This window comes from Urocampus carinirostris, chromosome 2, assembly GCF_059441175.1.
Source record: "Urocampus carinirostris isolate Australia breed hairy pipefish chromosome 2, RoL_Ucar_1.0, whole genome shotgun sequence".
NCBI lineage: Eukaryota > Metazoa > Chordata > Actinopteri > Syngnathiformes > Syngnathidae > Urocampus > Urocampus carinirostris.
The window spans coordinates 54442605-54467957 of record NC_142350.1 but is presented as its reverse complement, the minus strand read 5'-3'; the positions used below and the strand labels follow the sequence as shown (position 1 = coordinate 54467957).

The 25353-nt window shown below is 39.8% G+C and overlaps 1 protein-coding gene across 1 annotated transcript in view; it reads right to left on the bottom strand.

Moving 5' to 3' along the window:
- col6a4a (collagen, type VI, alpha 4a) overlaps positions 1 to 25353 on the bottom strand; it is a 61202-nt gene that overhangs the window by 22972 nt on the left and 12877 nt on the right. Inside the window, exons 2-7 of the mRNA XM_088327143.1 lie at positions 13140 to 13230; positions 8079 to 8687; positions 3903 to 4490; positions 1836 to 2408; positions 1101 to 1721; positions 448 to 1008 (exon numbers count right to left, since the gene is read on the bottom strand). Coding sequence (XP_088183269.1) covers positions 448 to 1008; positions 1101 to 1721; positions 1836 to 2408; positions 3903 to 4490; positions 8079 to 8687; positions 13140 to 13221 — 3034 coding nt within the window. The 5' untranslated portion in view covers positions 13222 to 13230. The remainder of the gene's footprint in view (positions 1 to 447; positions 1009 to 1100; positions 1722 to 1835; positions 2409 to 3902; positions 4491 to 8078; positions 8688 to 13139; positions 13231 to 25353) is intronic.

The window sequence follows — 25353 nt, the reverse complement described above, 5'->3', positions numbered from 1 at the left end:
AGTTAAATATGTTTCCTCCCTCACATCTGATTGTTTTAATAGAATAAAAGATCTGCAGGACTGTGGCCCTGGAGGATCACGGTAAAGTAAACCTGGTTTTAATGGTCACTGATGATCTAAAACCTGATCCAGTTCACTTCACCCCCCAAACAAAAATTGGTTGTAATTGTTTAAAAGACAGCTAAAGTGAAGTAAAATGTAAACCACCTTTTGGGGACTTAATTTTGGACCATGGTGGACAAATTCTTTAACTAAATTTGGTCCACATTTGATGGGCTCAATATAACCCAATATAACAATATTTTTGTACTAGATCATCTCTAAAACAGCAGATTTAGTCTAGAATCCAATGAGAAATTGATGTCTGGTTCGTTGAATTCCGACGATCAAAGTGTGAATCTGTGCGTAGCGGGAAGGAATATTATCACTCTGAAAAAAAATTCTTACCATCTGCGGTGCAGATATCAGTGATGATGTCATCTTTGATGGGGTTCAGAGCATCAAAATTATTTACAAAGAACGTCTTCTTTGGGTCACCAGATATCTCATTAAGTTCGGCCATGTCGGCGCTCTTCACTCCAATGGCGTAGATGGTCACACCCTGTGCTCGTAGCTTCTCAGCGGGCAACTTCACCTGATCCGATGATTTGCCATCGGTAATGACTACCAGGTATTCAGGAACCTTCTGACCTCTGGTAGCCGCTGCCCGATCGAACTGTGGGACCATGAACTCCAGTGCCCTTCCTGTTTCGGTCCCGCCTCCAACCTGCACAATGGCCTCCACCGCCTTTTCCAGGCTTTTGGAGTCCGCGTGGGCCGTCAGATCGATTTCCAAGTTTGGTGCATCTGCGTACTTGGCGACTCCCAAACGGACGTGATGAGGCCCGATGCGGAAGGTACTGATGAACTCGAGGATAAACTTCTTCATGTCGTAAAAGTCGTTGGGGTAGATGCTTCCTGAGTGATCGATCAGGAAGAAGATGTCTGCTTCATCGGTTTGCAAACAGCCTAGAACACAATATTAGGGAATGGTTTACAATAGAATTGTCAAAACAATAATGATAATGTTTTTTTTTTTTATCTAAAACTACAATGCAAACCTTCCTTGATGCTACTTCTTCTCACATCAACGCTCACTGCCTGCTTCAAGATGTTGTGGCAAACAATGTTCTGCAGCTTCTGCTCCAGAACCCGGAGTTTAGAGAAACTGTCCACAGTGAAAATGTGCTTGCTTGAAGGATGGGATGCCATCTTCACCAGCTGTTCCTGGTTGGCATCCTTCACCCCCACGGTATAGATTTTCACACCAGCCCGACGTAAGGCCACGGCGGCGTTAGTAACATCGTCTTGGGATTTCCCATCAGTGATCACCACCGCCACCTGCTGGATTCCCTTGTCCTTCCTGCTGCCTCTTTCTTTTGTGAACACATGCTCGCGAGTAAAATTGAGAGCGATTCCAGTATTAGTGCCGCCGCCATGGTATGGCATGATTTTGATAAAACTAAGCAACTCTTTCTTGTCGTCGAAAGTGTTGAGGTAGACCTGTGCTTTAGCTTTGTCACTGTACATCACAATTCCCACTCTCACTTTGGTGGGAGCGACGTCCAAACCGCTAATAACAGAGTGCAGGAAAGAGCGAACCAGCTGGAAGTTTGGGGTTCCGATGCTTCCGGATTCGTCGATGATGAACACGACATCTGCCAGCTTGGCTCCTTTGCATTCTGTGAAGGAAGCAAAAAAAAATGTATTATGACCACGCAACGGTAGTGGTGGTGTCTAGCGACTTAAATTCAAACAAATAGAACCCAATGAAAAAAAGAAAGACCTCCTTCTACCTCCAGTAAGATTGCGCTCAATCTCCTTATCTTCAAAGATGGTCTTCAGAGATGGAAGGGCATTGACGGGGGAATCGTAGACAACAGCGGGACTGGAAGCTACGTCCTGCATTTGTGGTATGGATGCACCAAGGCTCAGGCCTACAACGTTGATCCCCTGGGTCTTGAGTAAGCGGGACTGCTTGTAGACCTCGTCGTCGGAATCTTTCCCACTTAGAACAACCAAGAACTGTCGAACACCTTGCTCAAACCTGCTTCCCCCCTGGCTGGTGAATAAATTCAAGCGGGCATATTCCAAAGCTGCGCCCAGGTTGCGCGGCTCATTGGCCTGCAGTCTACGCAAGCGAAAGCGGCGGACGGCAGCACTGGTTTCTTCGTTAGTCTGAAGGTCGTTCAGACGAAATTCCACCTTCACATCTTGACCGTACTGAGCCAGGCCGAAGCGGTGCACCAAGAGTCCGAAGTTAAGTTGGCTGGTCAGTCGTACCATGAGGCTTCTGGCCTGCTGGAATTCGGCTTGACTTAGGCCGCTGTCCACCAGAAAGAAAATATCCGAATACTTCTCGGACAATGCTGAAAAACAAAAGGTTTGGAATTGCTTTTCAATGTTTTTTACACTGTAGTGAGCATGAATTTCAATCTTAAGATCTTAAATCTGATTTTTTAAACGTGACTGCTTTGTATTGAACCCAGTTGTTACTATTTTAAATAAGTCTATATATTGCACTGCATTTGACTTATTGGGATATACCCCTCGTCCAAACCCAAAGCTTTCAGGATTTTGCATGCCATTTGAAGCAGTGTGACCACTTGTACTCTTACTTTTTTCATTGATCGATTTCCTTTTCCCATTACAGAACTTTTGTTGTCCCTGTCCCGCCCCCAAATGAAAATTTATTGAAATTGGGTCCGCATTCACCAATCATAACAACAGTTGCAGAAAAAGACAGTAAATTTATTGACTACAAGAGTTGAAAAACTACGAAAGTACAAAACAGGCTGTAAATGGGAGCCTCAGCTAGTATTATGTAGGCAAGCTATGTGGTTAATATCCACCCCTGTTTGTTTTGGCCATGCAAACCTAGACTGAAGATAAGCTCAGATTGCGTTTTGAATTTCTAAGGAGTAGAACAGGACTTCATACCAACCTCCTACAACCACTCACAAATTGTTTACTGCTCTCAGGGTGCGTCGAGGAGCAGATTCTAATAATCTCTTTATGCCAAAAGTGCGTCTGACATCTTGACTTTTTTACACATTTAATATTCAACTGTGGATTCATTTCTATGGAAACTTCCCACAACTAAGACACATAACGGTAAATTCCGCTCTCTCACTGCAATGATGTGATAATGTGCATTTTGGCGAGCCTGTGCATGATCACAACCTCGTCTCAGTCTGCATTGTTGTGGTGGTGTGGAACGAGATAAACGTTGCGTAACAGTCACGCAGCATGATTTGTTTAGCTGAGCTCTACATCGGGTCTGCATCATCTGTTCAAATTCCACAAGGTCAACAGGTCACAATTTTTCATTCATCTAAGAAAGAAAAAGACGAGGCTGTAAATTTTAAACAAGCTAATGATAAACATGGACAACCATAGATTTTCATGATACCGAACCAGTGTTGGGACTATTGTGTTATAAATGAACGCATTCCGGGATCAGGAAGTCAGCTTATATTGTAGTTACTTTCAGAATAACGCAGTCGATTTTGGTGAGAGTAATCTGAGGGAAACTGAGTTGCTTTTTAAATGAAGTAACCAGTAACTGTACCTAAACAATATTTTTTTGTTCTCCCCGTGCGTGGGTTTCCTAATGGCACTCCGGTTTCCTCCCACATTCCAAAAAACATGCATGTCAGGTGAATTGGCCGGTCCAAATTGTCCCTAGGTGTGATTGAGCTGGTGAGTTGTCTGTCTCTGTGTGCCCTGCCACTGGCTGGCAACCAGTTCGGGGTGTCCCCTGCCCAGTCGTTTTTTTGTTTAATCCTAAAGTTCTCTCGGCAAAACATTTGTAATCTGGAAACCTAACCCAAGTAGTCTGCATACCTACTCCTGTGACTCACCTTCCCTTTGGTTGTCCATGGAAGTGCACACCGTTTTCAGCAGGCCATCACTCAATCTCTGAAGAGCTTGGAAATTGTCGATGAAAAATCGGAAGTTGTCAGGTGGACGGTTGGCAATGGCATTCAGCTCGGCCATGTTGGCTTGTCCCACTCCAATGCTGTAGACGATGACCCCATGTTGTCGGAGGCGTCGAGCCGCTTCTACCACATCATCAGCGGAGTCTCCGTCCGTGAGTACCACGGCAATCTGAGGTACCCTCTGGTTCATTCGGCTCCCTGCGCTTTCCGTAAAGAACTGCGTACGCAGAAAGTCGAGGGCCTTGCCTGTTTCCGTTCCTCCCATCCTGTAAGGGAATTTGTCCACTTCGGCCAAAAGAGACTTCTTGTCCATGTGATCTTTCAAGAGGAACTCTTGAAACGTCTGGTCAGAGTATTGCGCCAGACCCACGCGGACCTTGTCCGGACCGATGTCAAAACCGGACACCACGGTTCGGAGAAAGTTTCGGACCTCCTGGAAATTGGAAATGCCGATGCTGGAAGAGCCGTCCACCAAGAAGACCACGTCGGCCACAGTGGCTCTGGCACATTCTGAGACAAGAAAGAACTGAGTTAGTGGTAAGCAATTTTCAGCCAATAATTTTGATACTGCTTATCGTCATTGGCAATTGCACTAAACCAGATTTTGATTTTTCAGCTCTCTTTCGGCAAGAGTTGGGATACAATCTGAGTTTCTCACCACCACTGTTTTCATGGTTTTACTACTTCATGGATTTGCATTGTGTATTGTCTTCTACATTCTGATTGGCTAAGCAGTCTCACTGCTTCTTCTCTACTTGATGTTTAAAATCGAGATTTGATTGTAGAGCACTTTATCTCATCTCATTAGCTGCACCGCTTATCCTCAGTAGGGTCGCGGGGGGGGCTGGAGCCCATCCCAGCAATCATCGGGCAGTGGGCAGGGGACACCCTGAACTGGTTGCCAGCCAATCGCAGGGCACACAGGGACAGTCAACTCGCTCGCTCATTCACACCCAGGGACAATTTGGACCAGCCAATCCACCTGAAATGCTTGTCTTTGGAATGTGGGAGGAAACCGGAATGCCCGGAGGAAACCCACGCAAGCACGGGGAGAACATACAAACTCCGCACAGGAAGTCCGGTAGCTGGATTTGAACCCACACAGGAGGTTCCCAAGGACTTAGAACTGTGCCGCGCACGCGCTAACCACTGTGCCGCCGTGCTGCCCAAAAAAAAGGTTTATACAGTATTGGTATTGATTAAACAAACGCTTGAGCCTGTAAATAGGGTTTGTTCTTTGGTCTCGGTGTATATTAAAACATTTATTTATATGATAATCGTAAAAAAAAGGTTTTGTTATAATATTGACATCTGTAGTCACGATTGGATTTTTTCATTCCAAACATCTTTCAGTCGTTTTGAACTACTTCATTTCATTAGTCGCGATTATTTAACTCCATTTATTTATTTTTTCAGTCATTATTATTGAGCTTCTCTGCAATTTCAGTTGTATTTTTATGTTGTAGCCATAAGTGGCCTTAAGGATATCATATCCAACTTTTTCGGACCAGTTTTAAGAAAGGGTTGTGGTGCAGTGGAAATTTTGCACCACCACTATACTTTTAGTTTCATTTTCCTCAAAGTTTAGGTATTGTTTTAGCTTAAGGAGTGCCCTTTAGGTACAGGAATGATAATAAGCCATTTTGACTTTGCATTTATGAAATGCTAAAGCCACTGTCTGTATCTCATTTGTTCGCGGAATATTCTGCAAATAAAACCTTTGAAGGAACTGCTCCCCATTTCTAGCCTTTATTTTGATAACCTACCTTCTCGCTACCTGGAATCAAACAATCATGGGGAAGAAGAAAAAGACAGTTTACAATAGTTTCTACTTCACACATTTTGTTCACTGTAATCCATATGCATAATACAGAAACAATGTCTTTATAAGCCGCTGCACATTGATAGAAAATTCATCTAAGAAAATGCGTATGTTGGAGTCAATTGCTTCTCAAGACACTTGAATGTTTTTCTTATTGTGGTTTACAAAATTGATGCTTCTAATGATTCGAAACAGTCAAAAAAATTGTCCTGTCCAATGTCCTGTCTCTCAAACCTCACTCAAAACGATACTAAAACCTTTTTAGCCGACAACAACAAAAAAAGTAAATGAATAAACGTAAATCCCAAAACATGCAACAATCTATGAACCATTGCCACAGAATAAAGACAAAAATATGATCCTGTCCAAATGAATTACATCCAAGTCTTTGCTAATCCATTAATTTTGAGTTTGTGGTCATAGTCCAGATAAGTTTGTTGTTTTGTTTTTTTGCTGATTCTGATTTTGCAAGTTCTTGTTTGCATTGAGTGGAATGGCTCCATTACACTAATGGTTACTGGCTGTGTGATTGCGCAACCAAACTCTTTGGTTGTATTTCAATCCCACAACAAAGTTTTGGCACAGTAAAGTTATTGTGTTTCATGTAGCTGTGGCGAGTGTACTACAATCTGTTAAGGATTTTAAAATGCTTAGGGCTTTTTTATATTTTGTGCAAACAATTGGCAGTCACTGTGGCTTTTTCCATGTTCTATTTCAAGACATACTCTGCTTTTGATAAAGATATTGGTATTTTTATGTTAAATATTTAGCTAAACCAAAGAAAAAGAGCAAGCACTTCACAGGCAAACTCAATTATGATTTCTCAAAACTTATCAACACACATGTGCAGCTCATAATGTTTTCTCTACAAATAAGCTGAACAGATAAGCTTTTTTGGATCTGTGAATGAACAAAAACCTTTTGGATTCAATTTAAGTAAATAAAGTGATACTTTAAAAATACTCATTTCATCAACAATCGCCCATAAGCTGGTTGATCCACAGCTGATTTTTTTCCAACCCAAAGACGAGGCTCTTCGATGGACACAATATTTTGATGGCCTATTCCACAATTTAGTGATCATGTCAGACTGTTTTTTTATACGACCCTGGTCGCTACTCTTTTTTCCTCTAAATAATGTTCGTGCACTAGCAGCTGATAACAGGGCACTCTAATGCTGCCCTGCTATTGGACTACATAGGGGAAGCATTCTTTTGCTGAGGCAAAACTAGATAGCTAGCTAACTGCACTTCATTTTAAAGCCAGTTACATCTAAGGTGCTTCAGGGTTAGTAGTTTTCTCAACTTTTTTTCATTGATATACGCATTGCTTTTTTGTTTTGGTAAGTGCTCACTAGTGATTTTTGAAATTGAATACTGCAAATAATAATATTACTAATGATAATAATTGTTGTCCCATTGTTTTTGCTCCTATTAAATAGTATCACTTTACTATTTTGTAACTTGTATGTAAAGTACACACACACACACACACACACACACACACACACACACACACACACACACACACACACACACACACACACACACATATATATATATATATATATATATATATATATATATATATATATATATATATATATATATGTTTATGTTTATATTACTACAGTATATTACTAATACTACTATTTGCAATACATTTTCTTAAAGCAGTTATCTTATATGGCAGATGTCAGATCATTTTGCTCTTTTTTAAATATAGATATATTTTGAAAGATAAAAAAACATAAACAATTCTTTACTAAAAAGAAAAAAAATAAATGCCCAACATATAAATGAAAAATACATAAAAATGTTGATAAAACCACAAAAGTAACTAAAATAGGTCATATAAAACAGTTTTTATCATCTTAAGGATTTTTCAAATATGAAAAACATGTTAAAACTAAGAACAAAAAAATATTAGTTTAAATGAACAAAATTATCTGACAACAGGACAATAATGTTTTTTGCTGTATAGGTGCAACAGGAAGCAAGTGGTGTGATTTTGAGTTGATGCAAATTTTCTTTTTTTGAAACATCAAGTACCTTTTCATGTACCTAAGGAGTAATCATACCGTAAATTAGGAACAACTGAGCTCTGTTCCAGCCACACACGATAGAATCTTTTTTTAAGAAATATTCTATTGTTAAACAGTTGAGTACCACATCATTAAGCAATTTTGAATTGTGGGTAATTCTCTTGGGAAAAAAATAGTGTCATGATGTTTCTCAAGTTTTTTTAGATCTGCTTTCCACCATTCCGTACGTTACCTTGTGACAACTGCATTAGCTGCCGTTTGACTTCCTCCACTGTGGTGCACAAAGTTTGCACCACGCTCAGAGAAATCCCCTGAAGCGCTGCAAAGTCAGACACGCTATAAACGTGCTGACTGTGCGGTTCGCTGGCGATCTCTCTAAGCTGATCCTCGTCCGCGTCCTTGATCCCGATTGCGTACAGGACAATCCCTTTCTTCTTCATCTCCAGTGCATGGCTCTCCACATCGTCTTGCGACTTCCCGTCCGTGATGACCACGGCAATCTGAGGAACCTTCTGGTGGGCCCTGCTGCCAGCCTCCTCCACAAAATGCTCACTCAGCATAAAATCCAGACCCTGACCCGTGTGGGTGCCGCCACCCATGTAGGGCAACGTTTTGATATACTGGAGGATGTCGGCCTTCTTCTGAAAGCTGTTGAGCAGGAACTCGGTTCTCGGGGTGGTGCTGTACTGGACCAGGCCCATGCGGACCCGGCTGGGGCCCACGTCAAAGCTGTTTACCAGTGTGGATAAAAACTGGCGGATCTGTTCAAAGTTCTCGGCGCCGATGCTCCAGGAGCCGTCCACCATAAAGACCAGGTCGGCTACGGCTTCTTGGGTGCACACTGAAGACGAGGATTCGGGATGGGGTCACTAAACGGTGAAACGGCGGGGTAGTTGGAGTGCCTTGCAAGTGCAGGTGACGTGGAAATCTGGCAAGCTGTTTCACCATTTATTTCATAGAACCTATCCATTAAACTGTCCTTTGAAATGGATAGTGAGGAAATGAAATAAATTCTCAAACAGCTTTCCATTAGACGAAGAATAAGACAAATGTCTGGTGCCAAAGCGTGAACAACATCCAAGCTGCGTGGCTTTCAATTTCACTGACTTTTTACTGCTTTCCAGTTCATTAAAAACCGGGACAGTATGTACTTTTCTCTGTTGTTGAAAATGTTACAAAAGCGTTACAAAGGAACGAACGCGTTCCTAGAACACAGTTACTTTTCTTGGCAACGACTACTGTAATGGGTTGTTAATAACATTATGTAATGCCACTCTCGTTACTAGATAGTCCGTTACCGCGTTATTACACTACTCATAAATGCAGACCATGTATCACAATGATCTCTAAGTGCCGGACAGTCCTGCACCCCCCATATTGTCACATACAAGTATCCTTCATCAAGGAAAATCACTTAAAGGGTGGGCGTGTTTATATTAATCTACCATGTACAACTGAATACAGTTATGGAGGCTCTGTTTCAAGCACAGAGTAGAAAAACGCTGAATTTCTGTTCATGGAGATATTATCCCTACCGTATAAACTCGCATCTAAGCCGATGTTCCAACTATTAAATAAAATACTCAAAAAGGTGTGTCGTTTATAAGAACATATTTGATTTTGTGTCGACTGTAGCAAATGGTAGGCAGAGCGTGAGGGAAGGGGCTTGGCTAATGCAGGAACTACAAACCAACCAAAAATCAAAGGTACAGAACTTGAATAAATACATAGTGCTGAAATTGGCTTTAAAATATATTAATGGTATTTTTGAAGAAGGAGCTCTCCGATGGATATGGAGTGTCTCGGCTAAGATTGCACAAGCTAAGAAATATGAATGGTTCACTAATTACACAGGTTGGTGTACATGTTTTCTTCCATTTCTCTTATTATGTGGCTTTTTTAAAGCAGTTTTAGGGAGTCAGCTTCTATGTGATTATATAAGGTAAATTGTAACTAGTTACTCTCTGAGTAACGCACTTCTTTTTGGTTTCTGTAACTTAGTTTCCTTTTAAATGAAGTAACTAGTAACTGTAACTAATTACTATTTCTCATTAATGCGCCCAAGACTGATTTTTGAAGACCTTTCACCGTTAATCCAGAAGGTCTCTTTTAAATATTTGGTTTCCTGACTATTCCTGACTCTGGTGGCCATGTCCCCTGAGGCAGTCACACAAACTAGGAAAGTTTTTAATTTAAATCACTAAGGGGAGTTCATTTATCCCGACATCTAGCTATTTTTTTAACCTTTTACAGCTTCTGGTGTTTATTTACACTTCATTACTCATCGTAATAACATCTCCCCAAAAAAGTTCTCACAGACTGCACATTGGGCCATACTGTAATACTGTTTTATTGGCCAGCAAAAACATGGCAAGATTGTGGAGGAAGAACTGTAATAAAAGCAGTTGGCTACGGCTACTCACCCTTGAAGTTCAGCAACTGTATGACTGGATGTTAACAAATAAGGAATTATCAGTTGCAGTTTTTCTTTCTAAAAAGATGTAAAAGTTGTTCTAAGAAAGGTCTATTAAATAAGAAGCGTTATTTGAGGTGCAAATTTGGGTTTACAAGGTAGATCTGGAAAATGATTTTGCGAATGATTGTGTTTGAAGATGACCTTTGACCGTACACTCTAGAAACACTTGGTCACAAAAGGGATCCTATACTCTGATACCTGATACCCGCAAATTTTCTGTATATAAAGGTTTGTTAGTCTGTAAGCATCAAAACGATTCATTCAGATTGCTTTAATAATCCAAATCCTTATCACAATTGGACTATTACATGTATGAAAATATAGTCACTGGTAAGAAATTGGAGAATTTTCAGGACAAAATCTCAAAGTGGTTGAGAAAGACTTTGCATTGCATTGTTCCAACCATTTGGGAGAACAAAACAAAGTTTGAAATGGGCATACTAACAGTGTCTGAAACTCATGACAAAAAGTTACTGGACACCAGGGCAGACAACTCTGAAAAGAAAAGTTGCCTGCCCCATTTTTCACAACTTGAAATACAATAAGACGACTAATTAGAAAAAAAAACATTGTTGCAAAGTATTAAGGATTGATAATCAGAACATTTAACAGAACAACACTTTAAACTAAGTTTATTATAAATCTACTAATAACATTCATTGCAAGTCTATGACATCGCTGTTTTCCATCTGCCATCAGTATGTACCTGTATTAACTCATCTTCATTCATACAATGTTTGCGTTGCATCATCTGCTACAAGCCACGTGAACTCCTCTTTTCACGATGCTCTTAATGTACGTTTACGTTTTGTAGAGTCATGAATTTTGTTAGCTTCTTTTGAATATTTTTTCTGCGGCTGAGGTTTCGGCTTGATTCCTAACCACTCATCCATTTTTCTTGTGTTCTCTGTGCGTCTACCTTGGAAAATTATATAAAATGCACGACCTTATAACGCTCGGAAAAGTTCGGAAGCACGAAGTTATTTGATGCAGGCTTCTGATTGGCTGCGAGTATGCAAATTGCCGAACGAACCGAAATTTCCAAACCGAACTAAGATTTCGAAATCGGAATAAAGCCAACGGTTGATTTGGAAAAAAAAAATTTTTAGTTTTTTTTTTTTTCTTGAAAAAGTTGTCGGCCACCCAGGCGGAGACGTTTTGAAAGTCTGGGGGCGTCCAAGCAGACGTTATCTAAGACACTGATACTAACCAAAGATATTTCTCCACTATTGTTACGACCCATTTGATTTACACACTGCTTGCACAGTCAAAGAATAAGCATGTTTACGATGGAACGATACCCCCCTCTAAAGACCCTCCCCACACAGACACAACCACACAAACTGTCCTCTAATCATAGTGGGAAAGGAACTGCCCAATCTATCGCTGTCATCATTATCCTAAAGCCAGTAAGTGCATCAAATCTGGCTTGATTTTATGACTCCCTGCGTGTCTGGGGTTTGGATTTCTCTGTGCATCCTGCCCAACTACAGAGTAACTTGGTAAATAACACTTCCAAAAAAAAACCCCTGCCAAAAGCAGCTGTCATATTCCGTTGAAATGAACCAGAAGGCAATGCAAAGCTGAAAGGAATTTTCTCCTCAGTGATATACAGTAGCATGACTTCTTGTTGTTGCATCCCTTAGATAATTCACAAGCAAGATATCAGGGCTGAATGGACCGTTTGTCTGGATCATATTTTCTTCCCGGCATTTCAAAAATGTTTTCACAAGCAAAAGAAATCGGTTCTCCCCGTCAACTCTCATAACGTTTAAGCTTCTTTGATAAAATATCCCGTATTAGGAATTTAAAACCGTCCATTGCAGTTGTTTTCAGTTTGATCATTTACATTGTATTTCCTCGACCATAAGGTGCACTGGATTAGATGGGGCATCGCCCAAAAATGGTCTTTTGTTGTATATTTTTCACATATAAGGCGCACTGGACTATAAGGCGCATAGAATTAAAACTACAGTAAGGACTGCAGTATTTATTCATGTATGACTGTTACAAAATATATACACATAAGTCCAATGATTAATTGATCAGTCGACATTTGTCGCTGACCGTAATCGCAAAAGTTTGTATGCAATGGGAATCAAACCCTGTAATATCGCCAAAAACTAAACACGAAACCACTAGTGATATAAATGTCATACCAAAAGGCATTTGATTTTATCTCATTGTTACACTATTTCTACAAATGTTAAAGGACGGCAAAAACCGAAAGTCGTCCTTAAAGATACAAACGCAAAAAATCCCAGCGTGGGAAACAACTCTTTGGTATATCTGATGATGAATCGGACTTTGAGTTTATTTATATCTGTCAGGACGAAAAAAAACAATGGCTTTTTGTCTGTCATCTGTATCACACACAGCGGTAAAGGGTTGGCGTTCTTAGCACCGTAACCCAGGTTTGATTCCCATTGAAATCATTGCATTGCGATAACAGAAAACCTCCTGTAGTAAACTACTGTGTTTTGCACACCGTGTTATAAGACGAAGTTTCTGGCCAATTCTTTTAGCTCTGTAAAAAAACCTAAAGCCTGTTTTTTGGTTTGCCTCCCAAATTTAAGATCAGATGACACGTAATCCTAAATCACAACAGTGGGCGTGAAGCAGGTGAAGCAGCAGCGTGTGAACATACACACTCTCACACACAGTGATATTAGTCCAGGTGATGATGGTTTTAAGCATGAGTGAAATTCCAGATGTGCTCTTTTCACTAGCGTGTCCGTGTGTGAGAGCGAGAAAAACCGAGAGAGCCGGTGTGCTGGAATGCGATGTGATGAGCTCATACTCCATAATGGCACCCACCTGTCCTCTGTGCAGCATTGTGATGAAAACAGAGGAGCGCCAAAAGAACCACGAGCAGACTCCGCCCCACCGCCATGACCATTTCTTACTCCTGCAATGAGAAGGCAGGAAGAAGCTCATCGTTAAATATCATTTGCAAACATCGGAAATTGAATTTTTAATGGAAACGATGGTTGCCTGGGGTTTGGGTACCAAACGGTCCCTTGCGATGGTGAGCGTTTGTGCGTAGCATTTTTCAGATGTTTTGAAAAATGCTCGAAAGGATTGATGTCTGGACTTTGGCTTAACACCTCTAAATTGTTAGTTTAAAACCATTCCATTGTATATTTTGCTTTTTGATGAGGGTTGTTGTCCTCTTGGAAGGTTCACACCTTCGCCCCATTCTCATGTCTCTTGCAGACTCGAAGAGATTTTTCAGCCAAAATGCCCTGTATTTGTCTCTTTCCTTCTTCCTTTTAACTCTAAATATATTTCCAGTCTCTGCTGAGAAAAAAAATCCATAGCCTGATCCTCCCACCACCATGTTGACAGTGTGGATGGGTTTTTCAGGGTGATGTGCTGTGTGACTCTTACGCCAAACATAAGGCTTGTTCCACATCTTATTTCTGTCTCCCATGTAGCTCCTTGCAAACACCAAACGGGCATGTATATGGTATTCTTTCAACAAGTGCATTATTTTTTCCACTCTTCCATCAAGGGCAGTTTTTTGCACGACAAATAGTTGTCCAATGCACAAATTGTCCCACGTCAGCTCTGTATGCCTGCAGGTCATTAAATGAAGTGAGGGTCCTCATGTTTGCTTCACTGATTAGTTTTCTCCTTGTTTTGGCGGAAAGTTTGAAGGGATTTCTAGGTCTAAGGTTTGCAGTGTTTTTTATGCTCTCTCAATTTTTATATTATTACTTGCACAGTGCCCCAGGAGATGTGTAAATGTTGCGAATTCTTCTATCCCATTCTTGCTCTAAACTTTTCCATCACTGTGTTTTTTGGTCTTTATAATACAGTCTATTCTCCAGTGTCTGCTTTCACAGACCACTGAGCCTATCTCGGAGCAGGTGCATTTAAACTGAGACTTAATGCACTCTGTCATAGTTGGTCTATTAGGTCGACACTGGATTAGTCAGAAGTCATCAGGGAACTTCTGGAGTCAGTTGGGCTGAGCTGTGAAAACAGGGGGAGCAACATTTTTGCAACACTTTTTCTGTTTTCTTTTTAGTAATAAATATGATACAAATTTGTTAAAATAATATGGTTCTCGGGAAAAAAAAAATTTCAGCAAATACTTTCACTCTGCACTGTACCTGTCAACCTTAGCAAATTGCTTCCCAAATTAATGATTTAAATTTCCCTTTTAAGTGATTTTAAGTGAATAAACTTTGCAGACATAACACTACATCTATTTCCTCACAGCAAGACATACTTTGTAGAATAAAAACAAATATCATATTTGTAAACAAGTTTATTTAGCAAATAAACAGCACAAACAATTTCAGGATCTTTCTTAGTTCTTTCCCCATTTGCAGTAAATCCAGTGTCGCTTATTAAATGTAGCAGTGCAGCATTTTGCAGACTTTATCCGTTCTACAGATGGTTTTACTCTGTACCGGAAACCTTAGCAATTTAGTTTAATTTGCAACAAAAATTTCTGAGTATCAGTTCCCCTTGTCTTCTTGAATGTTCTTTCCCCACATGGCTGAAAACTCTCTCACTGTCGGCATTGGAGTGAGGAGGGCAGAGCACACGCAAAAAATTAATGGTTGATTGAGGATAACATTTGCTCACGGACCGCGACAATAATAGCAATTTAGGATTGCGTTGTCGTCTGTTACCAGTGGCAGTCCGGATTACAGTCAAAATTGGCAGAGCGAGATTGGTCTAACAAAAAAAAAAACATTATCCTTTTATTGAGTGTAATGTCAAGACCAGAAAGAAGACCTGACCCACTTGCATGTGTTTCTCTGAGTTTTATTAGGAAGAAGGGAAAGGGTAGAATACAGGATCCATAGATCGTTGATCGTGGGGAGCAGGTTACTCAGACACGGAAGTGGTATTTCCGTGGCAAGCGAAGGCAGTGTCGAGAGCGGGGAAAAACAGATCGATGGCCAGGACGGGGGAGCAAAAACGTAGTCAAGTTCAGAAAAGGGGTTGGAGCCAGGAATTAAACAGGAATCAGGACAGGAGAAAGTCAGGGTCGAAAAGGGTTGCCTAGGAATTAAACAGGAATAAGGACAGGAGAAAGTCAGGGTCGAAAAGGCTGAGCTGAGGTTCGCAGACGGACTGACAATGGTTGACAGGAAGACAAGGGTTTGAAAAGAGACAAGCAGCCAATCAGCTTCCGAAGCAGTTAGCGCCAAAAGAGCAGACTCAGGTGCCTCGCGTCAGTAATCATGACATGTAAGGCTTGTTTTCCGTTAAAAAAAAAACATGATTATAAAAAATGGATCCAAATCAATACCATGCATGTCAATATCATAATGATGAATGGAATACTAACAAAGGCCGGAAAAGATCTATCTGGACCCATGGAAGATCACATTCATCAAAATCGTATTCCACTACCTGCGTCACAACTTGCGTGCCCACTTTTGTTTGGTCTTAAAAAGTCCAAATTATGTTATTAAACTTTGAAGTGAAGTAGGAAATGTATAAAAAATGTCTAGAAAGTCAAAATGTAATACAAAATTAACAAACACAATAAATTAGACTATCGTATTTTCCGGACTATGAAGCGCACCGGCAGCACGGCGGCGCAGTGGTTAGCGCTTGTGCGGCACAGTTCATGTCATGGGAACCTGTCGTGGGTTCAAATCCAGCTCCAGACTTCCTGTGCGGAGTTTGTATGTTCTCCCCGTGCTTGCGTGGGTTTCCTCCGGGCACTCCGGTTTCCTCCCACGTTCCAAAAACATGCATTTCAGGTGAATTGGCCGCTCCAAATTGTCCCTAGGTGTGAATGAGCGAATGAGTTGTCTGTCCCTGTGTGCCCTGCGATTGGCTGGCAACCAGTTTAGGGTGTCCCCTGCCCACTGCCCGGAGATGGCTGGGATGGGCTCCAGCCCCCCCCCCCGCGACCCTAATGAGGATAAGCGGTACGGCTGATGAGATGAGATGAGATGAGATGAAGCGCACCTAAAAAAACTCAAATTTTCCAAATATTTGCAAGTGCGCCCTATGGGATGGAAAATATGGTAAATAAAATTGGAATGCATTCTGTCAAATTCAGACTATTAGCCGCAAGCCTACTCAGTACATTTTTAAAGGAAAAATCATATTGTACATACAGTACATACAGTACACAAGCTGCACCTGATTATAAGCCGCATATTTACAAATAAAGACAGTACTGCACCAGGTCGACCCCTACAAGTGCCGAGTAGACCGTGGACTGGTTTTAGAAATAGCAGACCAGATCTTTCATCTAATAATTACAGCCAGGTAATAACATAATAATAACAGTAATAACATAGTAATAACACGATAATGTGTTAGTTTAGAAATACACACAACACTGGTAGCTATTGTCGGAACTAACGCATTACAAATTCAAAATGTTCCTGGAACGCAATTACTTTTCTTGAAACTGTAACGCGTTATTGTTAACCCTTTGCAACTCAACAGTTGTTACAACATGGTGTGTTACTCTGCTACTTATTCAATGCAAATCCTGAATTAGAGTCTTCTGGTGTCATATGTAACCCTCCATCCGACAGCAACAATGCCGAAGGGTAGGCTTTTTGTTTTAACCAACAAAATACAGATGAATACAGTGACAAAGGCACCTTGTCAATCACAGAGTACGAGACCGATGAATTTCCCCTCATGGAGATATTCTCCCTACCGTACGTACTTACATCCGAGCTGAATTTACAACAATAAAATAAAATCCTGAAATCACTGGGTCAGTTATTATACTCATTTTTGATTGTCTGTCTTCAGCAGCGAACGGTAGGAAGTACGTGGCTCATACGGTAACAACAAACGTGAGCACAGATCTTACAGTAAATGTGTGCTGAATTTCAGTCTTTATTTGTAAAATTATTTTGTAATACACCATGCCTGGGTGGAAAAAGGAAAACGTCTTGGATGATACCCAGAAAAGAGGAAGGAGATCTTCAAGTGGTTTGAATCACAGACACAAAATTGATATGGAGTGTCTCATCTCTGTGTTCATTTGCAGGCGCCCAAGAATGCACAAGCCAAATTATACAAAGGTTTCACAGGCGGGTGTACACCTTTTTCTCTATTTCTCTTATGATGTGGCTAGTTCAAAGCATTTTTAGGGGGTTGAGCTAGATTGCGACCATATACAGTATTTGTAACTAGAGAATACCTTTCAGTGTAAACCTTTAGGGGTCATTAAATGGAATTACATTTTAAATGAAATACCTAGTAACTGTAACTAAATACTGTTTTTCAGTAACGCTAATGCTGCTGGTAGCTCATCACGCTAATTAGTGACAAAAAAAAGTAACTCTCGAGTCAAAATTCGGTGACCTCCGTCGTACAGCTAGCGTGCTTTCCTTATTCCCTCCATTAGTTTTTATTGATGGAAATTTGATGACGATGTTGACTGATGTTTACGTCCGTGAGAAGCCGAATCGACTTCCTGCACTATTTGAGGGTGAGCAGCTGTCCGCTATCACAAAAAGACAAAGCATCTGCTTGCGTTTAAGAAGACGGCAGCGCTTCCTGCAATCCCGACCACATCAAGCGCCACATGGCCGAGGATTTCTAGCGGAATGTCGCCCGCTCAAAACTAGAAATACTTCCAGGTCACTATGACAAAAAAGTCAACTTGAGCGAGATATTGTCACTTTGGGGACAAGAGGGTTTAAAATAAAAGCTAAAGGAAGGGTGAGAAGAACTTCCAAAGACATCTGGTTTTAAATACAGGCAAGAATTCCGATAAACAATCTTGATGAGGTGCATTCATTAATGAGCTATTTACAAATGTGGTGTGTGTTGTTAGCATGCCAAGCTAGCAGATTTTGAAAGGTTAATGGCGCTTGTGTATTTATTGCAGTTGAGAATTAACAAGTGGGAGTTGGGTGTTCATAAATCAGTGTCACGGTACTGGTACGTGTATGCGTGTGAGTGTATGTATACAAAAACATGTGTATGTGTGTTAGAGCACAAAAACTAGGGAGATAATATGTATACAACATAAAACCATTTTGAGTTTATCCATCAATCCATTATCTGCACCTCTATCCTCAGTAGGGTCGCGGGGGTGCTGGAGCCCATCCCAGCTATCTTCGGGCAGTGGGCAGGGGACACCCTGAACTGGTTACCGGCCAGTCGCAGGGCACACATGGACGGACAACACACTTGCTCATTCACACATAGTGACAATTTGGACCGGCCAATTAACCTGACATGCATGTTTTTGGAATGTGGGAGGAAACCGGAGTCCCCGGAGAAAACCCACGCAAGCACGGGGAGAACATGCAAACTCCACACAGGAAGGTTCAATCTCATGACCTCAGAACTTTGCCGCACACGCTCTAACTGCTGCGCTGCTGTGCTTCCCATTTTGAGTTTAATGTTAGATTATCAAAATAGGTCACTGAGTATGTTGTCACCATTACATTAGTTTTAACGCTATATTAAGTTTATTATTGAATCATCCCACTTTACTTTATTAATATTACTCATTTAGTTGCTATAAATGCACTTATGTTCATCCACATATTTGAATAAAGTATTTACTTGCCGAATCCTTTCTTATCAGTACTTTCCCAGCAATGGTCTTCCGATGTGTCAGCCTTATCATACAACCTTCAAAATACAGCTGTGACCAGTTTTAACAAAGGGCTCTTGAATAAGCTGTGAGTTCCTTCCTGTTGATGTTTCGTGTTCCGTTTTGCAAATCCACACCCCCTTTCGAGTAAAAATGGCGGTCAACAATGTTCGACAATGTAAGAACTGTCTCCTGTTCAGACCGGCCCAGAGTTCTCTGTTTTAATTTCATTTTGAAACTTTGTAATAAATGTACCCAACTGCATTGTTTCTCTCCAGCTTTTTCAAAGTCTGAATACTCGGCCTGGCCCCGGAAATGGACCCACGGCGAGACATCGGAGGGGCATTTCACCTTCAGTTTCCAAATGGTTTTAATGCTAATCTTGACTCACTTCTGATAGATGTTAACATGGGTGACTGGTGTCAGTCAGTAGGTGCAAGCCTTGAAAACGGTTGCAGCTCTTGTGCCGTTAAATGCTAATGCGGATAGTTTGGCTGCAGCAGTTAGCATTACGCTGAAGCTAATTCTAACTCTTTTATTGAACATTGCATTATTCCCAGGGTTCCCGCTGATCCTTAAAATGTCTTAAAAGGCATTGAATTAATTATTCTAAAAATAAGGCCTTAATTGACATTAAAAAGTCTTAAAACCAACCACAATCAACATGTGTGAGGACTTTAAATGGTAGCAATTCGACTGCCACTAATGTTAATGTGCTGCTGCAGCTGCTAGCTTTAGCGACACTAACATTTGCAAAGTTGGCTCTTAAGATTAGATATTATCAGCATGAGTAAAGACTAAATGGTTGCAGCTTTAGCGCAACTAACTTTGATGCTGATGGTTTTGCTGCGGCTGCTATCTTTAGCAATGTAAGCATTAGAAACGCTAGTATTGGCGACACTAGCATTAGCGAATAGTGATGATCAGCATATTTGAGGACTTAAAATGTTTGCAGTTCTAACACTATTTATGTTATTCCGGAAGGTTTAGCTTAGGTTTCTAGCATTTTCGACACTTGCATTAGTGACTAGCTATTGTTAGCATGTGCGAGGACTGTAAATAGTTCCAGCTCTGACACGTTTATGTTAAGGCAGAAGGTTCTGGTGCGGCTGCTATCATTAACGACACTAAGCATTAGTAACACTAGCATTAGCAACTAGCAATGATCAGCATTTGCGAGGACTGTAAATGGTCACAGCTTTAACACTATGTTATTGCGTAAGGCTTTGCTGAGGCTGCTAGCATTAGCGAAACTAGCATTAGCGAGTTGCTATGGTTGGCATGTGTGACGATTGTAAATAGTTCCAGCTCCAACATGTTGCTGTGGCTACTATCATTAGCAATGCTAGCATGAGTGACACTAGTATTAGCAACTAGCAATATTTAACATATTCAAGGAGTGTAAATGGTTACAGGTCTGACACTATTTATGGTATTATGAAAGGTTTTTCTGAGGCAGCTAGCATTAGCGACACTAGCATTAGTGACTAGCTATGATTGGCATGTGCAAGGACTTTAAATCCCTCCAGCTCTAACCCATTTATGCCAATGCAGAGGGTTCCGGTGCGACTGCTATCATTAGTGATGCTAGCATTAGCAACGAGCAATGATCAGCATATGCAAGGCCTGTATATGGCTGCAGCAACACCATACCTTTGCTGACACAGGCGCTAGCATTAAAAACTAGCTTGTTATCTGCTAATGCGAGTCACTAGCGGCACTTTTTTCTGAATGCCACATATTTTCGCTAGACAAAATTCACTTTCTTATTCATGTTAACGCTAAACTTTATTCAAATTTAAAAAGCATTGGGACAAAGAAATTAAATTATATTTGACTTTTTTAACCCAACTTAAACTTTCCAATGAAACTATATGTTAACATTAAAAAATATGCGATGAATGGTGATTAAATATTGAAATACTTTGACATTACTGTCACATATGCCAAATGTGTTTGTGATATGATGTGTGTAACGTTAACGTAAACAAAGGTTTACATGTACAATGTGTGTCTGAGCATAAACGAGCATTTAGAATGTGTGCACAATATCAACTTTAACAGAAGACCCTCTGACATGATTTGCGCGTCTTTGATCTGTTTGTGTGTGTTTGCATGTAAGAGTATGAAGGTGGGGAGTGTAAATGAAGGTGTGTATATAGATTTCAGGTCTGCGTATAATCACTTGGCAGGCTGGCCAGACCTCCTCCAAGGAAAGGGGCCCCGTTAATGCGAAGCATGTGAGGCTAATCACAGCGAGTCAATTCAAGTGACATTGTTTATGTCCTCGGATCAGATCTTGTTCTTTGCTCAAGGACTACAACCATCTGAAGTTTGGGCGGGGCACCGTGGAGCAACCCGATTGGATCACTGTGAAGTCATCCGAAAAACCAAAGGCACCCTTGAGGGGTCGAAGAAGACCACAATGAAGAACTTAAAGTTATTGTTTTCTTTTCATTCCAGGTCAAAATTGTGTTCTAGGTACTGTTTCTTGTTCTTTTGTTTGTCATATATCCTGCTCTGTTCCTAGTTCTTGTCATGATCTTAGTCTTAGTTTTTTTTCTGTCCCAGTTCTGTTCCCGTCATAGCCCTAGTCCTATTTTTGGCATTGCTGATTTTGGTTGCATTGTTGTCTTTTTGTTTGACTTTGAGTAATCGTTCCTAAACCCTTTAATTTTTGTCGTTGTTTCAGAACTTACTGTCGTTCTTCTGTTAGTTATATACTCTCCTTTTGTTTCCAGTTCTTGCCATGGTCCTAGTCCTATTTTTTTAGTCCATGGTGATTCAACTGGTCTTGTTTTCTTCTTCCAGTAATTGTTCCTGTTCCTTTTGAAGTCTATTATTTCTGCACTTACTACTGTTTCTATTCTTCTTGGTCTTGTTCCTGTTCTTTTGTCATTTTCTTCTGTTTCTGTTCCAAGTTATATGATCCTATTCCCATTTTTTTAGACTTTGCCTATTCTGATTGTGTTTTTTTATTGTTTGATTTTTGTAAGTGTTACTAGACCCTTTAAAATTTTTGTTTCTGAACTTACTGTTGTTCCTGTTCTTCTTGTTCTTGGTCCTGTGCCTGTTCTTTAGTTTGCTATACTTTTGTTCCTAGTTCTTTTCTTTTCATGTTCCAATTCCTGTGTTTTAAGAATTTGCTGATTCTGGTTGTATTGTTTTACTTTTGTCTGACTTCCAGTGATCGTTCCTATACCTTTTGTTTGTGTTCCTGTCCTAATGTTCCAGCACTTACTGGCATTCATTTGTATCCGTACTTGTTTTCTTTCTTCTGTTGTAGATTTTAGCATTCTGTGATTTTCTTTTTCTCTCATTTGTATTCTTTCTCCTGCTTGTGTTTTTTTAACCGACTTTCTTCACTTGTTCTTGTTCTTTCTTGGTCTCCTGTTCTTGAACCTGTTTCTGTTATCTTTTTTTGCTGGATATTGTTTTCATTTCTAGGTTTATCTCTTACTGCCATTTGTGTTCTTTCTTTTTCTCATGTATTTGTTTTACCTACTTCCTTCACTACTTCCGTTTCTTGTCCTCTTATTTTTGGACCAGTTGTTTTAAAGTAGTCTCAATATTGATCCTGCTCCAGAGTTTTTTGTTGATTCTGTTTCTGTTCGTTTGTCTTTACTTGCTATTGGTCCTGTTCATGTTCTCCTTGGTTTTGTTTGTCCTTTTCTTATTATCGTTCCAAGTCTCATTGTTCTACTCGTTCTTCACAATGTTCTTGTTCATGTATTGGCATTTCTTCCTGTAGCGGTGGTAACACGAAAAATGTTAGTGTTGGTTCTTAGAAAGCCATTAGAAGAACAAACATAATTTCAAATAGAGTCCATTTGGATTCCAACCAGCACAGAAGAGAGCCAGCTGGAGTCTGCAGGGACTTTGGCCGTCGTAATGATCTTGAGTCCAAAAAGCTGCAAAATGTCAACTCCTTTTCCTCTGTTTTTTTCCCTTTTCTTTTCTTTACAAGGAGATATCTCACAGCTGCTCTCGTCTGCTCAACCTCTCCTGGAGCCTGACTCACTGAACTGAGCTAGGACCGAGATACCATCTGGAGAACAGATGTGGTCTTGGCCACTTCCTCCAAATCCAAATCGACACCAAGAGCCACATTTTCAACTAGTTATTGTTAAGGGAATAATGATTTACCGACACAGACCAAAGTCACGCTGCGTCTCGGTCGGGCTCTTTTATTTAATGGACTTATGAAGTCAACTCAACTTCACGCACACATGGCAGTCGAACAAACCAAATTTAACCCAGCATGTCCACAAATGCCATACTACCATAAATCTTTTACCTGGCACACTCTTTTTACCCGATGTCTGTTCCATCACCATGACAATATTGTTAGTACTACGACTATAGCTATTTATACTGTACATTACTATGACTACATGACTATTATGAGTACAATGACATTCGGAATAGATTACAATAAAATCTCTGCAAAGTGAAAAGAAATGGCTTGGAAAATTTTACAGAGCCACCAGATATGAAAATTAAAGCCATTGAATCGAATTTCATACGTTGTAGAGACTGCTCTTCTTGAGTGTCATCTGCCAATCAAATTCTATATCATTGATGTTATTTCGTCCAGCATGTTTGTTATTCATACACATATTTAACCAGTTTAAGATATATCTTGTAATATTGCACAAAATCAGGACATTCTAAAATGGCAACATCAGAGAGAAAATCTTAACAATAATTATTTTAATGATAATATTTTTAATTATTTTTGTTTCCATCGGGTGTAAGCACTCACACACAACAACGAGGCACATTACTGACAACATAAAGCCCTGTTCCACACACCAGCTCTTAACATTTCTTTTTATGAATTCTTCTACAGTGCAAAATAAGTTTTTCCGTTTCAAGTATAGTTTCTACTATTAAACTGGAAAATCAAGACAAATATAGTAATACATAAATCTAAAAATTTTACTGAATGATTTTGCCAAATTTAAGTGCATTTTTAAAATATTTTACAAACAACATTTCATTAAATAATTGTCAAAATAGGAAAGAAGATATTTACAATGACCAAGAGCATGATCATTTTACTTGAAAGATGATTATTTTACCTGTTTAATGACATGTCTTAACAAAGTTAGGAGGAACAATAAGGCACTTTAAAGGGTTCATTCCTCGCTAGGTATCATATTTTCTGGACTATAAGGCGTACCTAAAAAATCCCAGTTCACCTTATTATTCTTTGTGCCTTATAGGCCAAAAAATATTGTAAGAAAAAGAAAAAAAGAAATGCATAATTACAATTAAACAATACTGAAGTTTATAGTTTTATAGACCCTCAAAGTAAAGAGACAATACATCAATGGATTTTGAACTTGCTAGGAGAACAGGAGATTACTGTACAAAAAAACACTCACAGTGCCAAATCGCAAATCTGTTCTAAATGCCCTCCCCTTAGCCCTTTCTTTTTATTAAATGTCTTAGGTTAAAAAAGCAAACATCCTGAAGGAATGGATATAAAAGAACAGCAACATTATTGGCCAATAGTGACAATAATGTTAACAGCGCATAATGGTGAAAATAGGAAGCAACGATGAGGTATAATAGTCAAAAAAATGAACTGGTATCTTATGCATCTTCTTTGCAGGTGTCCTATATTAAGAACAGAATAAACGTATACAGTAATTTTAGGAGTTAATTAATTTTTGGGACGAAGCAAGATTTCTCAATGAAGATTTTTGTTCTATAAAATAATTGTTCATTATTTAGTGAAGGTGTTTTTTTTAATCCTACCCCAGCAATAAAAATAGTTAAGATTACATGCGCCTTATAGTTGGCTGTGTTTTATACAGAAAAAAATATTTTGCAAAGGACCATTTTTGAAGGTGTGCCTTATAATCGAGTGCACCAAATATTCCAGAAAATACTGTACTTTCTTTACTCACATGTTGATAAATATACATTTAGTTGGGTCACACTAAACATTGACGATTTGGACTTAATAAAATCTATAATTGAATGAAAAACATCAGCAATTTTCAAAAATATCGTTATTGAACTTGAACTACAACAGTTAATGTACGTATGTATGGTAGTTCTGTATAAGGTGAACTGGACTAAAAGGCTCATGGCATTAAAAGTACAGTCATAGTTAGGGTTGCATCAAAAAAAAAACAACATTGAAATTTAAAATAATTTTGTTAAAGAACTTAAATTACCATTATGACATCTGATTTTACCACTAAAACAAGTAAATTTCTACATAAATGGTTACCATGCTGTTCTCATTCCAAAGTATCCCCTTTTTGGGCAGCTACACAGCTAGTGAGTCAAGTCCCGAATAAGCAGACTTCTTTATTTAAATTGCTCTTTATTCAGACAATGGCCTGAACCATGACCCTTATAACATTTCCATAAAACTAAGAACAAAGTACAAAAAAGTCCTGTTAGCTTGCTAACTATGCAGATACATTCTCAGCTAAGACACATTAAAAAAAATCTAAC